The sequence below is a fragment of the Caloenas nicobarica genome, chromosome 4 (genome assembly GCF_036013445.1).
Source record: "Caloenas nicobarica isolate bCalNic1 chromosome 4, bCalNic1.hap1, whole genome shotgun sequence".
NCBI classification, from domain to species: Eukaryota; Metazoa; Chordata; class Aves; order Columbiformes; family Columbidae; genus Caloenas; species Caloenas nicobarica.
This window is the reverse complement of record NC_088248.1, coordinates 68049828-68065467: the sequence shown is the minus strand read 5'-3', so window position 1 is coordinate 68065467 and position 15640 is coordinate 68049828. Positions and strand designations below refer to the sequence as shown.

General features: G+C 39.4%; 1 protein-coding gene across 3 annotated transcripts in view; it reads right to left on the bottom strand.

Annotated features, from left to right (window-relative positions):
• The window catches only part of TRMT44 (tRNA methyltransferase 44 homolog), a 49223-nt gene that overhangs the window by 13565 nt on the left and 20018 nt on the right, over positions 1-15640 (bottom strand). The window contains exon 11 of one of the 3 annotated variants that reach the window (XM_065633611.1): positions 13139-15409. The exons of the other annotated variants lie outside the window; for them this stretch is intronic. Coding sequence (XP_065489683.1) covers positions 15177-15409 — 233 coding nt within the window. The 3' untranslated portion in view covers positions 13139-15176. Of the gene's footprint in view, positions 1-13138; positions 15410-15640 lie in introns of those variants that run through there. 3 annotated transcript variants of the gene reach the window in all.

The window sequence follows — 15640 nt, the reverse complement described above, 5'->3', positions numbered from 1 at the left end:
GCCAGCCTGATTTTGTGTTAAAATAAAATGAATCCTGGAGTTTTATAGTCTATAGTTTCATTTTTCCTTCCCAGATCTGCAAGAGCTCCCTGCTCATCTTGCCAACACACGCTTCTGCCATGCTGTTCCTTTGCCTTTTCCAGTGTTTTGTTTATTTTAAGGATTTCCCTTTGGCATTCTTTTTCCCTTGATAAAGCACTGAATCTCTCGGCTTAGACAATTCCTCCTCCACCTGTGTGACAGCTGCAGCTCGAATCCGGCCGTCTCTAGGGGCTGCCCATTTCTCCTCAGTTCCAAGCGTTCTCTCACCCACCTCTGACAATGCCTCATAGGGGCTCAGATTTGAATTTCTCCCTGCTGCCTCTTTGCTTCTTAGTCATAAGCTGTTGATTTTCACTGCCCCTTTCTGGTTAAAGTAAATTCGGTTTTATTTTCTGTCAATACAAAGACTGAGGTTGCTGCTCTTACCAGATGCTAAATCTATTCTCAAATCAAGGACACATGCTCTGAATTTGAATTACACACAGGTTGATTTGACTTCAAAGGGGCATGAAAATACGGACCAAAATAATAATTGTATCATTCTCCTGCTCCATGTGTTGTCATCTTGCTTTTACCACTGATTTGCTGTAAACTATATTTAATGTTCTTTAGTTACACAAAACATAGGATTTAATTTGGTTAAGCTGGTATTAAGCAACACATTACCTACTAACTAAAAGTACTTTGGTTCATTTTTTTTTCCTTCCACTAAAAAGACTATTAAAATAAAAAGGGTCTCATATGACAAAAATAATTTCTCCAGATTAGCCTTTTTCACTGATAAAATATTTTGATGACATGTTCAAAACTTTTCATACATTTCAATGACATGCTACAGATACCTGAGGAAATATCTGCTTCTGCTGTATATTTTTAACAAATTCAGGAGACTGCTAATCGTTGAACATACCTTCAAGAAAGGCAAGTAGGACAGTCAGCGTAACTACAAGCCAATTAATCTAACATGGGCAAATTCTCAATTAAATCCTGTAACAGTTTATTAATTAAAAAAATAAGTGCTGGAGTATAATTACAGCCAGTGATGATAATCTTACAGAAAGCAGATCTAATTGACTAAATCTTATTTAATTATCTGATAAGCTCACAACTTTATTTTTAAAAGGTAACTGTGAGAATATATATAGACTTTTATAAGGCATTTGACTTATTCATAAGCATATGATAATCTGATCTAAAAATTAACAATATACATTATTAATAAAGCACACATTAAGTGAATTACAAAATGGCCCACGGATCTCTAGAAATAGTCACAAAAGGGAAAACACCGTGGAACCCAAGTAATATTAATATGACTCCTCAAGGTTGGCACTGGACTTTGGAATGTATAACATTTTCAAAAATGATTTTGAAATAAGGTTAATGCAATCTTAAAATAATTACAGATGACAAAAACAGGTGTAATGATAAAGAGCAAAGATGAAACTGTTACATAGAATGATCTGAAGTAATTAAGCATATGTAACAATTAAGCCCACAAAATACTTTAATAACATCACATTCACATGATACATCTAGAAAAAAAAGTGCAAATTGTATATATGGAATGGAGAGTGTATTGGCAAAGCAGTGACTTAATCTAGAGTTAAAATGGACAAACAAATGATAAACAGAATTACTTTACCACTAGTCTCTGAGTGCTACGAAGGCACAAGAAGGGCAAGTATGGTCCTTCAGTATATCAGCCTAGGAAAAGTAAGATTTTACTTCAGTGTGTTTGTTGATAGCACGGAAACAAAAAAGCTGCTTCCAGTTCTGGTGTCCACGTTTGGAAAATCATGGCACAACAACAAAGAGACACAAACACAAAAGAATTAAAAGCTTATATTGCATACCTGCTCAAGAAGAGGCCTATGAGGATGCTGAGTCAGAGCAGGATTTGTAATCAAGCAGAGGCAAACCAAGAAGCAGTAACAGACAGGTCAAGTCGAACAAATTCAAATTGGAAACAAGACTTAGTTTCAACTGCAGGAGTGATTAAGCACCGAGACCTTCAAATCAAGACAGAGCGCATCTTTGGAAGAAAGTCACAGGCCTTTTACAGCCCTTAGTTCTATCAATCTATTATAGCTTAATGAAGAAACAATCAAATACGGAACCAGCTTGAAGCTCACTGCCATCCGAAGGCTTTTACTAACCGAGCTAAGGACCACAAAAAAAGAAAAACTGTGACATTTATGAAATTTTTAAACCTTTAATGTAACACTTGAAATTCAAACAGAAGACTCACTTTCTTCGGCTCAGCCCATTCTTTTCTTCAGTTTGGGGCATTTATTTGCAAAGATTGTCAAGCAAAGATGACAGTCAGATCACAGCATAAAGGATACGCAGCCTCTACTCTGTGTACACCAGAAATACACATATTAGGCCAGATTCTCTATTAACATAAATCATTGTAGGCACATTGTTTTGGCTCAGTCTCACAGGAAAAGATGCAATTCCTAAAATCAGGGTTTTGTCAGACATGATTTTCACACAGCCTAGAAGAAGCATTAACATATTCCTCAAACAGCTGCAAGATGCTGCAAAAAGATTTTGTGATGCTGTTCAAGTGGCTTGGAAAAGGATTTCCAGGGAAGTAAGCGTGAAAGAAGCTAAAAAAATGTTTTAGGATCTATTAGTTCAACTAAATAATTCAACTCAGTTAACCGCTTCTTGCTTCCATAAAGCCCAGATCACATCAGAAACTCCCCACATCTGACGTTTAACGTGCATGCTCAAAACTGCAGGAGTAAAATCTCTTATCAGCATCCTGGTTTGGGCTACTCAGTTATTATAGTAATCTCTTAATTCTAGGGAAGACCACCATGAGGGGCCAGTAAGGGTGAAAATCCAGTCTCTCCCTTCAAAAGATAACATTTCCTACACCTACCCAATGTCAGGAGAAATCAACCAAAGCTCACGTATCTTTTCACTAGAATATAGCTCTAACAGCATTAGACCATTAGAAATGAGTCACCGACAAATCCAAAGAGCAATATGTAGGCTTGGGGGAAGAAAAGAACCGTGAAAAATTAATCGTGGTATTAAATCAGCTCAGTTGAGCATCCACGCAAGCAGACTAGTGCAAACCCTTGCTGAGAAAGCCATGCATTCAGGACGCAGGGTGGAGGTCCCCAGTCTTGCTTCCCTGACTGTCATGAGTTTCGACAAATGACAGACAGCAGCCTCAGAGTCACTGCGCCAGCACCCTCAGGTGAATCCCAACCACCCCCATCACCCCAGATTTTAAGAAAACCAGCCCTTCTGAGTAGTCTCGAAGCCGGGGGTGTCAAACTAATTTTCAGGAGTAGTTATATTTATACAGTCCTAAAATTACATTTGGCCCTTTGAAGGCAACCACGAGGCTGATGTGGCCCCTGGTGAAAATTAGCCTGACACCCCTGCAAGCTGTTGCTCTCCCCTGTTGGTTGCCATCTCCTTCCCAAACTGCAGCAGCACATGCAGAAGTCAGGGAGCGAGCTTGCCTCTGAACAGTGAGGAAAATGACTTTGAGAATTTCAGCTTTCTCCCCACTGTCTACCACTACGCTCTCATTCACCAACAGGCACATTTTTTCCTAAACTTCCTTAGGTAACTAGCACGTTTTTGGAACCCATTCTTATAATCTTTAATGTTTCCTGCTAGTTTTAGCTGAAGCTACACTTTTGCATTCCTAATTTTGTCCCTAAGTACCCAAGCAATGCTTTTACGTTTTTCCTTTGTTGCTTTTCTTTATTGCTGTCCACTTCTTCCTACATCAACCCTTGGAGAAACCTTTCTTCATCCCAATGATCCAGCCTCCCCTAACGTCAGGGTAAAAATTACTTAAACAAATACATACGTAAGGGATGTGGAAACAATGTGGTGGTAAGCATGAATACGATATGAATATGCAGACAGACATTAATACACAGACAAAAAAAGAAGCTTGCCTTTGCTGTTTTTTTAAATAGCCCTTTCAAGTCACTTTTACCCATCACTAAGAGGTTAGCTGCAGGAGCACAGAACTTCACACAGAATTCAAGTGAGGACAAAATATGATTGCCAGATTCATTGAGACCTGTGCCCATCTGCTTCAGCATCCTCCATCTGACAAGGGTGACAGGAGACGTTTCAAAGTAAGACAAGCCCATTAAGGGCAACTACAGGACAACATGCTCTTTGAGAAGCCATTTTCCCCCATTCAGATATATCAAGAATGTCTTATGTCCTGAATCATGCAGCTTTATGTCCTTTTTTTTCCCCTGAAGTCTTTTTTGTTTTAATCTCCTCTAAAATGTCAGGAGATTTTTCTCATTATCTATTACCCTTTTTTGATCCTATTAAGCTTCTGGCTGCAATGATATCAAGAGACAGTAGGCAGGGTTCAGAGGTTAATTATGCCTTGTATTTAAAAAGTACTTCCTTTTTCCCTTTTTCACTGTGTTCATTTTTAAATAATGCTAAAATAGAAACCGAAAAAAAAAATCTATAACTCAGTTTAAAATAAAAATGAAAAAAAAAAAAAGTGAGAGAGAGTTAAATTATGACACTCAAATAATTCTTTCCTGTAAGCCTTGGGGAAAACTTGATGGCACTGAGAAGTTAATGTAAATTGCAACTGTTAAGGTTAGATTAGAAAGAAAATTTAAAAAATAACTCCTTTAATCAGCTCCTCAGCTGATGTGAATCGGCTTAGTTCTTTGGAAGCTACTGAGACTGAAGTGATTTATATCACCTGAAGATCATGCCCTTTGATCTTTAAATATCTAATAATTTTTACGGATCTCCTGCGGTCTTCTTTTAATGTATGTACATCTTTCTTAAGTCACGGTGTTCAGAACCGGACCTTCTACTTCACCTGTGGTCTCACCTCCTGCTTCCTATGCACCATCTTCCTCTTCATAAATCCCAGAATTAGATTTATCCCCCTTTTGCAGCAAACATCACTTATCCCTATTCAGTTTGTAATCCATTAGAATATCAGCACCCAGTCAGTAACTCCCCATGTTGTATTAACAATGCTCCCTCCCTGACTATGAACACACATCCCTTCCTATGTATTTAGAACTTGAACTTACTGGATTTCATCTCACTGATTTCAAATCACTTATGCAATTAATCAAGATAATTTTGAATTATAATTGTGTCTCTCCCTTTCATTCTTCCTCCAGGAACTGTCTCCTTCTCGCCAAGGACTGTCCTTTCCAGTTACAAACTCGGTTCTGCATCAGAATAATGTCATTCAGGAAATGTAACAACTAGCACAACACTGGCATACTATACAGCCACCCTGGGATTTGCTGTACCAAAACTCAAAATCAAATATTTTAAGATTTAGTTTCCTCTTTCATGATATATATATATCACTGCATTGTGCATTTAAAACCTACCTATATAATATGTTTTAGTACTGGACATGTACTAATCCTGCTTCTGAACCAAAGCATTCACACACACAGTGATTCTAATTATCTCATGAAAAACTGCACATTTAGCTGAAGCCATTCACCCATTTTTATCACCCCTACCTTTAATTATTCATTCATGTTCTTAATACAGTTGTCAAAATTAATATTAAAACCCCTTACCTTCTCCATTTTAACCACCCATTTACCAATAACCACTCCAAAATTCTCACAGTACCTTCCATGTGGCATAGTCTGAAAATGTAATAAGCATAACCTTTATTCCGTCATCCACGTTTTATAACAAAATACAGATTAGGATTCTAAAACAAGCACCTTGTGCATAAGGACTCTTAACACATCCTGCAGGCTTAATCTGTCTCTTGAGTTGTATTTCAACCAGCTAGGAACAAACTTCATACTATTCTCATCTACATAGTCTTTGTTCATTAACCTAAGCATAAGTATCTTGTGTCATTTGAGATACACTAGGACAGGTGACACATTCACACAAGATAGGACAAAGGACCTAATGGATGCCCTGTATTCCCCTGGGCCAGCAGCTGGAGACCTGGTGAGATATCAGGAGATGAGAAGGGACAATGGAATCTCAAACAGCACTTCACGTTTAGGCAGCTGAATTGCTCTTTACATATTTCCCTGTCTTATTATAAATACGTCATGCAATGTCATGTAACGTGTCAGTGCTTGCTTATATATAAGCCTGGATGCATGTGAAGGATGCTTCCATATGGAAGAAGACTATACTGCAGCTATACTTGTCTTTTCTGAAAGAAACAGTTTTGTGCCTCCCATCTACATTTGCTTTTGACAGTTAATGAGTCAAAGGAGAATTGTTCAAGGCTGCTTGACTTATGCTAAAAAAAGTCTTGAAAAAGAACTGAGCACACACAGATCCCATCTTTGCCTGCACATCTTCCACTTGCTGGGGGAAAAGAATGAAATGGTTGACATATTCAGCAACAAAAAGTGCAACCTATTTTCAGCGTAAGCCAGCCAGCAACCAGAACTAATCCTGAGGACATACACTGTGCAATGCAGGCAGTAATTATTTCTTTCAGAAAGATCCAAGGACTACAAGTGCAATCCTGCTTTTCATCCTCTTTCAAAAGCTTTGGTGGTGCTCTCCTAGTGGGATCTGTCTTATCTCCCTTTCTCTTCAACAGCCACTTGGAGGAGGAAACTCAGCCTATAGGTTTCTCTGCCGAGAATATACAGCTGATTCCCTGTTTCGGTCTCTACAGATGTAGACATTGCGATCAAATGTCATAACGCCTGGCAGAAATTAACTCCTGTGCAAAGAGCAGCAAACTTATCTGGAGCCTACAGAAGGTCTAACAATGATCCACAGAGGAAAGTACTTCAAAGAACTAGCTGGGGCATAACCTGTTTCTTCTATCAGAAACATCAGTCCCCTATTCATCAAAATGGTGTGAAGCTGCCAGATTCTTTTCCATCACTGACTAAACACTGACAATCATCATTTGTAAGGAAACACACATAAAAAGCCATTTCCCATTAAGTGCATGGATTTAAGAATAGTCTTTCCAGCCAAAGCTGATTGCCTGTTGACAAAATTACAAAATACATCTGGGTTTTACAAAATTAAGCCCATAATCTACTGAAGTGCAGAGGTGGAGTGCTGTGATAGATGAGTAATGGCAGCAAAGGTGTTCAAAGGAACCTGAACCCGCATCAAAGCTTGATCCTGTATCTCAAAGAAATTAAAAGGAAACAGCTCATTGCCTTTGCGGGGCCTTAATAAAGGGTCCTCTTCTGGACCCAGAGGAGAAAAGAGGCAATTTGCCCTTTTTCCATAATACCAGAAACTGGTTGTAAGTAAGTGAGGCACAGGAGTGGTGGGGCTTCCTGTCCAGCTGTGGAGATACCTCTACCCTGTGGTCAAAGCGATGACCAAGGAACAGATTCCAACCATGATGCACTGAAGTATGGCTCCAGGGACCTGTCTCCAGGTTGGCAGTGATGTGACAGATCAGCACTGGAACTTTCTTTAATGACCATCAAGTGTCATTTATACTGGCTCAAATCATTTTTTATTACTATTAAAGTAATAAAAAGCTATTGCTTGGTTGATTGTTCTTATGGTAGCCAACACCAGAGTCACTCATTTTCTTTCACTCTTGTCATCACATTACTGCTTCCAAATCTCTTGATGACCCTTTCCAAGGCCTCAGCAGCAATACAGCATGGCACAGTATCATCAAAGAAACAAACCATGGTAGTACAAACTGAAGGAACTCCAAATAAATCCAAAGAATAAATATTTTCTGAGGAAAGCATCAATGTTTAAATGGAGGGAGTGTTTGAATGACTGAGACACCACGCAAATCATCTTTGCAAGCTCTGTGTCAGATGGAAATCAATGTTAAATATCTGGTGGCAAAAAGCAAGAAAGATGATAAGCTTTCTTATGCAGTAAGTTGAGCTACTAGTAATTACATGCCTGAGACACATTTTATTAATAAGGTAACTTTGTCTGTGCTCAGCCAGCCCCTTGCTGATCATCCTTGCTTCCTGAACATCTGTAAGCAAACCAACTCATCTATTATTTTTTCTGAGACACTTGGAATTTAGTAGTTAGCTACTCGTTTAGTTTTACACTAGTCTTTTGAGGGCGCGAAGTTCATAAATATCTTCAAACACCTTTTCCTATTGCAGTGGTTATTTTACCCTCAGAAGTTAACTGAGCGATTTCTGGAAAAAAAAAAAAAAAGAGTTCAAAAGGCACTTAACTGTACCATAAAGACACTTCTTCACATAAGGACTCCTAGGAGAACACTAATATGTACCACTGTACAGCATTTTTCTGGTTTGTTGTTTTGGCCACTACCAGTAAGAGATTCCAAGAAGTCTTTGAAAAGGAGAAACACCTCTATTTATCAGGAGGTAACAGGACAATTCAGGACCTTCTAACCTACCAGAAGAGAAGAGATGGCAAAAACTGCCCTCTTTTCCTGTCCACTGCAAGACCTATAACACCACAGGCATTTTTAGAATAGAAAGCAACATTTCAAAAGAAAAAAAAAAACACCACACACACAAACCAAACAAAAATAAACAAAACAAAAAATACAACAACCAAAAAAAAAAAAAAAGACAAAAAACTTCCAGTGCAATATTACTTAAATACCCAGCTTCTTAATAATAATTTGCATTTCAGATTACAAAGAAATGACTTGAAATAATCTAATCTCTTTCATGTAGTCAGGGCAATTATCAATATAACACCACTTACTTGTAATATACTTCAGTGACTTTACTTAGGCAATTATATTTATACAGAAGGAAGATCCTGGAGAGAAGTAAAAGCAGGTTACCTTTTCAAGGGAAAGATACAGGGATACCCTAGAAGAATGAGGCAAGAACCAATTGCCTACAAAGTCTAACAAGATGCAATGCAGCCACCAGCCCACCTTCCCCAGCACTGGAGAAGCAGCCCCAGGACTTGCGGAACCCCAGGACATGCAGCTGTTGCTGGAGTTCTCTCTCTGCAGCTTTTCCACTTTCCCCACCTGCTGGCCACGCTGGAAAGCAGCACAGCGCCCATATATTTTGTAATATGAAAATCACAGACCTGAGTGATTCTGCCCTCACACCAAGGTACTTCTGCAGGCCATTAATGAAGTTTTTTCTGCATTTTTTTACTGTTAGCCTCTATGATGAGGCATCTCAACAAAGCCATGAAAGGACAAAAATACCTGATCATTAAAGCTTTTCAAGAAACAGAAGACTTCTCTCACTCGAAAGCATTCCCTATCTGCTTAGATTCCAAATACAAGAAAGAATTTGACTGCTAGGCTAAACTCAATGCAAAGGTTCAATATTTATGTTCATAGCATTATCAGATCACTACTAACAGGTGATGTGTTCAGTATGGGATTTAAAGTCCCTAAAACAATCTGACAAAACAAACATTAAATAAAATAGAAGATTAAAAAAAAGACCAAAATTAGTATGTCTATATTATTCCATAGTATAACAGAAATAAGGATAGCAATGCCTGTACTAGATGGATTTCTTCATGATGCACCAAAGGCCAGTGAAGACACCATGGTGCTGCAAAGTAAAAGCATTGCCCCTGGGAAGGCTACGCATTCAAAGAAAACAAAAAAAAAGCGTGATGCACTGGCAGAATACAGGCAATTTGAAAACTCTCTGCTCTCTCAATATTTTGTACATGAGAAAAGGGCAAACAATTTTCCCCTTCATCTCTCGGTTCCATGTTCATTCACTACATTAAAACCTACTAACACGAAGCCTACGATCCACAGCAAAGACTCTAATTTCACAGCTGTTGTATCTCTGTGTACACCACACTCATAATACCAATGAGCAGCAAGGACAGTTTCCTTATTGCTACTATAGTGAAGCAATCACCAAAGTACTCAAAATTCAGGGCAGGCTGTCCAGGAGAAGACCGTTTTGGTTTTGTAGACAGTGTCTGGGTAGCTGTCAGACAAGAAGACTGACTGGCAGCTTGAACGAGGGTGTTTTCAGAGTGTGGCAGCAGCCACCACCTGCCCCTAGAACGTGCAGAGCACCACGTACCTGGGAAGGGCAGGACACACGGCTTTGGGCGAAGCTTGAGATGTCTCACCGAGAAGCTACTGCAGATGGATCCACTGATCTCTGAACAAAAATTTGCCCTAATGCTCCTGCCACAAAGGAATCTGAAGCTACACTCACCCATTTAGAGCCATTGAAACCTGTAATAATAAAATTGTAGAGGGAAGAGAGGTGCTGGGGTGCAATTGCTCAGCTGATTTCAGCTGGCAGTATTGTAGAAGCACCCCACTAGAAGTAGCTTAAAGCAGCACTTACAAGAAGGGAAATGAGCACTAAATTAGTTACGTATTTCTACCTGATAAATATGAACATTAAGTTATAATACAAATGAACTGCATAAACACAGCGGGTCCAAATAACAGTGTTCACTAAAAAATACTCACAACATGCAAAGCCCAGACATGAAACCGTTAAAATGCTGCAGCAACCGGTTTCTGCAAGAGGAATTGTGCAAACAGCCCAGAGCAAAATCTCAAGATGCTACGCACAGGTCCAGCATGATATAACAGCAGAAAAAGGTGGCTGTGAAAGGGATTCCTCACGGTAACATGACAGCACCACACTCTGAGTGAACTCCCAAGTAATCGCAATTTTTGTATGAAAACACTCTTTCAATTACATAAACAGAAGTTACCAGCAATAACAAAACACAATGTCTGACTTTCATGGATGCAAAATGTTTAGACACTTTAGTGGACACCTGTCTCAATATTTGTTGTAGCTGTCACTTGGTAGGACTATTACAGATTTTATTTCTCATCTCTGCTGATTCTGAAATATTTGCGATTATGATGCCCTAAGCAAAGCTACTGATTGCTCACTCTTGTCTACTTTATATAGCTACAGCCAGATTCCAGCTCACAAAACTATGCCAAGATCACCACAGATTAAGAGTTAATTATCATTTAAAACTTTTAATCTGGACAAACGAGCCTCAAAACCCCAAAGAAGCAGCCTAATTTTATTATAAGCATACCTGTAGGCCTGTATCTGCTGTCAGACAAGCTGGAAGGCTTCCTCTAGGAATTGCTCTAAATCTGGTTAATAATTTATAACATATTAATGGCAGTATTATAAACAGACAATTCAAATGATACATACATAGAAAATGTTCCTGGATTGAAATGTACCAGAAAATAGACTGTTCTGAAGCTATATATAGATATTCCATAAGTGAAAATACTGTCTTGTGATTTTTTGAGTTTTAAGGCTCTGGTGAAAAATTAAAATTTAGTCTTTTACTGAAGTTTAAGGGAGAAAGTTAACACAGATTTTTCTGTTCTTATTTAATTTAGAATATTTCTATAGAACTAATGAAACTGTAGCTCATCTACAGATGGAAATACAAAATCTCTAGATCTCAGCATTTCTGATCACAATCTGACATCTAACTTCTCTTTATATTCTCTCTCTTGTAAGGTATCCACGCCAACAAGTGTTTTCCTTCTATAAAATTGGCTTCAAATAAAGCCAAATTAACTAATGGGTAGTGATGCTAATAAACTAAGGAGTAAAATGACAGCGTCACCTGGACGATTGAGACTTTATGCTGGAATCCCCTGTGGAGCAAGAGCTTTTCTATTAAGAGCAAAACTGATTCTTACTCTGTATAGTATTTCATCCATTGCCAAAGTTGAATATTGTATTAATGCCATTTTAAGACTGTGTATCACAGAGAAATCAATGACATACAGAATTTGGATAATGTAGAGCTATTTAGATAGGGCCCAGGGCTCAGTATTGAGGCCAGTTCTGTTTAATATCTTTATCCCCAATCTGGACAAGGGGACAGAGTGCACTCTCAGTAAGTTTGCAGATGACACCAAATTGGGTGGGAGTGTCGATCTGCTGGAGGGTAGGAAGGCCATACAGAGGGATCTGGACCAGCTGGATCGTTGGGCTGAGGCCAATGGTATGAGGTTCAACAAGGCCAAGTGCTGGGTCCTGCACTTGGGTCACAACAAGCCCAGGCAGCGCTACGGGCTCGGGGGAAAGTGGCTGGAAAGCTGCCTGGTGGAAAAGGACCTGGGGGTGTTGATTGACAGCTGGCTGAACATGAGCCAGCAGTGTGCCCAGGTGGCCAAAAAGGCCAACAGCATCCTGGCTTGTATCAGGAATAGTGTGGCCAGCAAGACTAGAGAAGTGATTGTGCCACTGTGCTTGATGCTGGTGAGGCTGCACCCTGAATCCTGTGTTCAGTTTTGGGCCCCTCACAACAAGAAAGATTGAGGTGCTGGAGAGAGTTCAGAGAAGGGCAATGAAGCTGGTGAGGGGTGTGGAGCACAAGTGTGATGAGGAGCAGCTGAGGGAGCTGGGGCTGTTCAGCCTGGAGAAAAGGAGGCTGAGGGGACACCTTATCACTGTCTACAACTACCTGAAAGGAGGTTGTAGCATAGAGGGTGTCTGGTCTCTTCTCCCAAGTAGCAAGTGATAGGATGAGAGGAAATTGCCCCAAGTTGCACCGGGGGAGATTTAGATTGGACATTAGGAAAAAATTCTTCACTTAAAGGGTTGTCAGGCATTGGAACAGGCTGCCCAGGGAAGTGGTGGAGTCACTATCCCTGGAGGTCTTTAACAGACACGTAGATGTGGTGCTTAGGGACATCGTTTTCTGGTCAACTTGGCAGCATGGGGTTAACGGTTGGACTCTATGACCTTGAAGATCTTTTCCAAGCGAAACGATGCAATGATTCTATTTTACGCCTTCAGCAGTTGCCAGCCTTCTATAATTCTGCATTTAAATGGGAAGGTATTTGGATGCAAAAATGTTCCCTTACCACTTCGCCAAACAACAGGGAAGTTTCTGTAATTACAGGAGATTGCTGGCTGGCTTGCCACCTGCAGTGGTGCCAAAGAGGAAGGGGAAGAGCCATCATTCATCTGTGACAGATCTGCACGCTGGTGAGTTCAGAAATGAAGTCTATGCAAAGGAGGCAGTGTACCACAGTATTACAGTATGTTATGCTAGTTACCATAACATTGCACAAATAATAAAAAAGGTAGTTTTAAAGCTAATTCACTGGTGTTATCACATATATTTGTGACTTCAATGAGTCAAGCAGGTATTTCATTCCCCGTTTACTGGAAATAAGAAAAAAAAAAACAACACAACAAAAAAAAGCAAACCTAAAATACATGCAACCTTCTTCCAGCTTCTTAACCCTGACTGCCTACAAGTCCATCTGAGGGGCTCCAAAGGTGGACTCTAACTCAGGAAATAATCTGTTTCAAGCCAAACACACATCCTACCCCAAGGTGAATCATCAAGAGAAATACCAATGACTGGAAAAGAATGGAAAGTCTGGTTTTGCTCTTTGCACCACCTGGAAACAGTTTCCATCTGGAGATAGCATGAAATTAATTTTACAGGGGGCTCCTCCTCCCCCAATATATCAGTATATTTACCACAGTTACTGAACATCTTGGGGAACTCTTCTTACCCTGCTCGTAGCCAAACAAAAGCTAACTGAAGCAATGTCATCACTGGATTACATTCCATGGCTTTTCTCAACTCTTCTCCCCTCAATAAGCTAAATATATTTCTGAGATTCTTACAACAGAAAGTACACTATCAACTGCATTCCCTTACTGTGCTGCCCTACTCCATAGGAGCTCCAGTTTACCTGACTTACATAAAAAAAAAAAAATCTGTGCTCCCACCCTATCAGATTTAGATCCTTCTTCTGCACACCATGGACTGCAACCTGTTGGCTTAAAGTCAGGGTGTGAGAAAAGCAGCTTTGGAACTGTTTTGAGAAGTGTTTCCACTGCCATTTTTCCTCTGCTTTGTCTTAAACTATTTCCTTCCTTTGTTCTTCTGATGCCCTGAGCTCTTAGGGAGTTCTCACATGGCTTATTCACTGTTACCCCTAGACCTCTTTGTCCTGCAATCAGTTTCTATCTCATTGCTCTCACCTCCACGTTGCTTCTTTACTAACCACTTTTTTTTTTTTCTTTTTTTAATCTTGCCCTTTCTTCAGTAGGATTTGGAATCAAAGTCTTGTCCTAGCAGATCAGAGCAGGGTTTCCACTCTATCAGTACACAAACTAGGCCAGAGCCAACATGATTCCTTGTCTCAGAGCTCGTACAGCAGATATTGAACTTTACAAGTACTTTAGAGCTCACAGATATGAATTATGACACTAGTTCAATGACTGTCACTGAGTAATAATTAGCATTTCTGCTAAGTTAAACCTTTTAAAGAAAATAATAGTCTACCAAAGAAAATCATAACCTGTTCAAGGTGCCAAGACATTCCTTTGTTAGCTGATAAACAGAAACCGTACCATTCCTATATTATTAAATACATTTTCTACTGCTACTCCTTACTTTAAAAAAGAGGGAAAGGACAGTATGGCCTACAGAGCCCTAAAAACTTACACCTACGTGTGAAGACTTCCACAATAATTTCCCAGAAAGTTATTCTTCAAACCAATACTCATTTTGAATCAGTACAAAAAAGGAAGGAAAGGAGGAATAGGTCTGACCAAGAAAGCAAGGGTTATATGTAGTATTACTCCATAACAACATGAAGAGGAAGCTGTTAGGTCAGGAAAGGGACCTCTGGAGATCGTCCAGTCCGACCCACCTGCTAAAGCAGGTTCACCAGAGCAGATCACGCAGGAATGTGTCCAGGTGGGTTTGAATGTCTCCAGAGAAGGAGACTCCACAGCCTCTCTGGGCAGCCTGTTCCAGTGCTCTGAAGTCTCTCCAACTTCTGACTCCCAAGAGCCAGTGCGAGTTATAAGAAATCATATATCCTCCTGGAAAATTAGGAACAAAACAGCTAATTTTCAGGGTTTGAAAATGCTGCATTATGTACATTAGATTTGATCAATGATCATTAAGAGTGTCCGAGGAAATTAAGTTTTTAAATTTTTCTACTTATACAAACGCATGTTAGACGAGCCATAACAAAATCCAAATGTATATACATACTTTACTATACCTTTTTCCATGTTAATAAAAAAAAATCAAAGAATTACAGGAGAACTTGTAAACCAACTGGAAAATAAGATGCATAGGAATGAGGAAAAACCCTTCATATTGTACAGATCTTCATGCACCAGGCAGTCCCAAAGTCAATCACAGATCCAGTTATGTTTATCAGCTTAAACTTAAGTGGCAGCATTTTATTACTGTAAATTTTTTTTCTTTTTAATAATCTGAGACTGTCTTAGCTCCTCAGTCCCATGAGCATATGGGCAAGATTGAGAAGGCAAAGAACAACCATCAGGATGATGAATGAAAAACCAACAGAGACGTGTTTTAAATGCTTCAGCTGAAAGGCATCGTTTCACTTCAGGCTTAGTTTTCCTTGATGGTTTCTCTTTTCTCCAGTCACGAATATGAACTCTCCCATTTAGAACTAAGATTTAAAGACAAAAAAAAAGGCAGCTGTTAATAGACAGCCATGGGAATTGTACTGGAAAAAATGCATGGTGACATTCTGTGAATAAAATATGTATTCTACAAATGGATCACTCAGGCAAAACCAATTGTGCCACTTGTACAGAAATAGAAAGAAGCGCACAACAGAGCAAGGTAATATAGACACAGTCTAAAGATGAATTGATTGATCTCTCTGTGAGATGTTTTA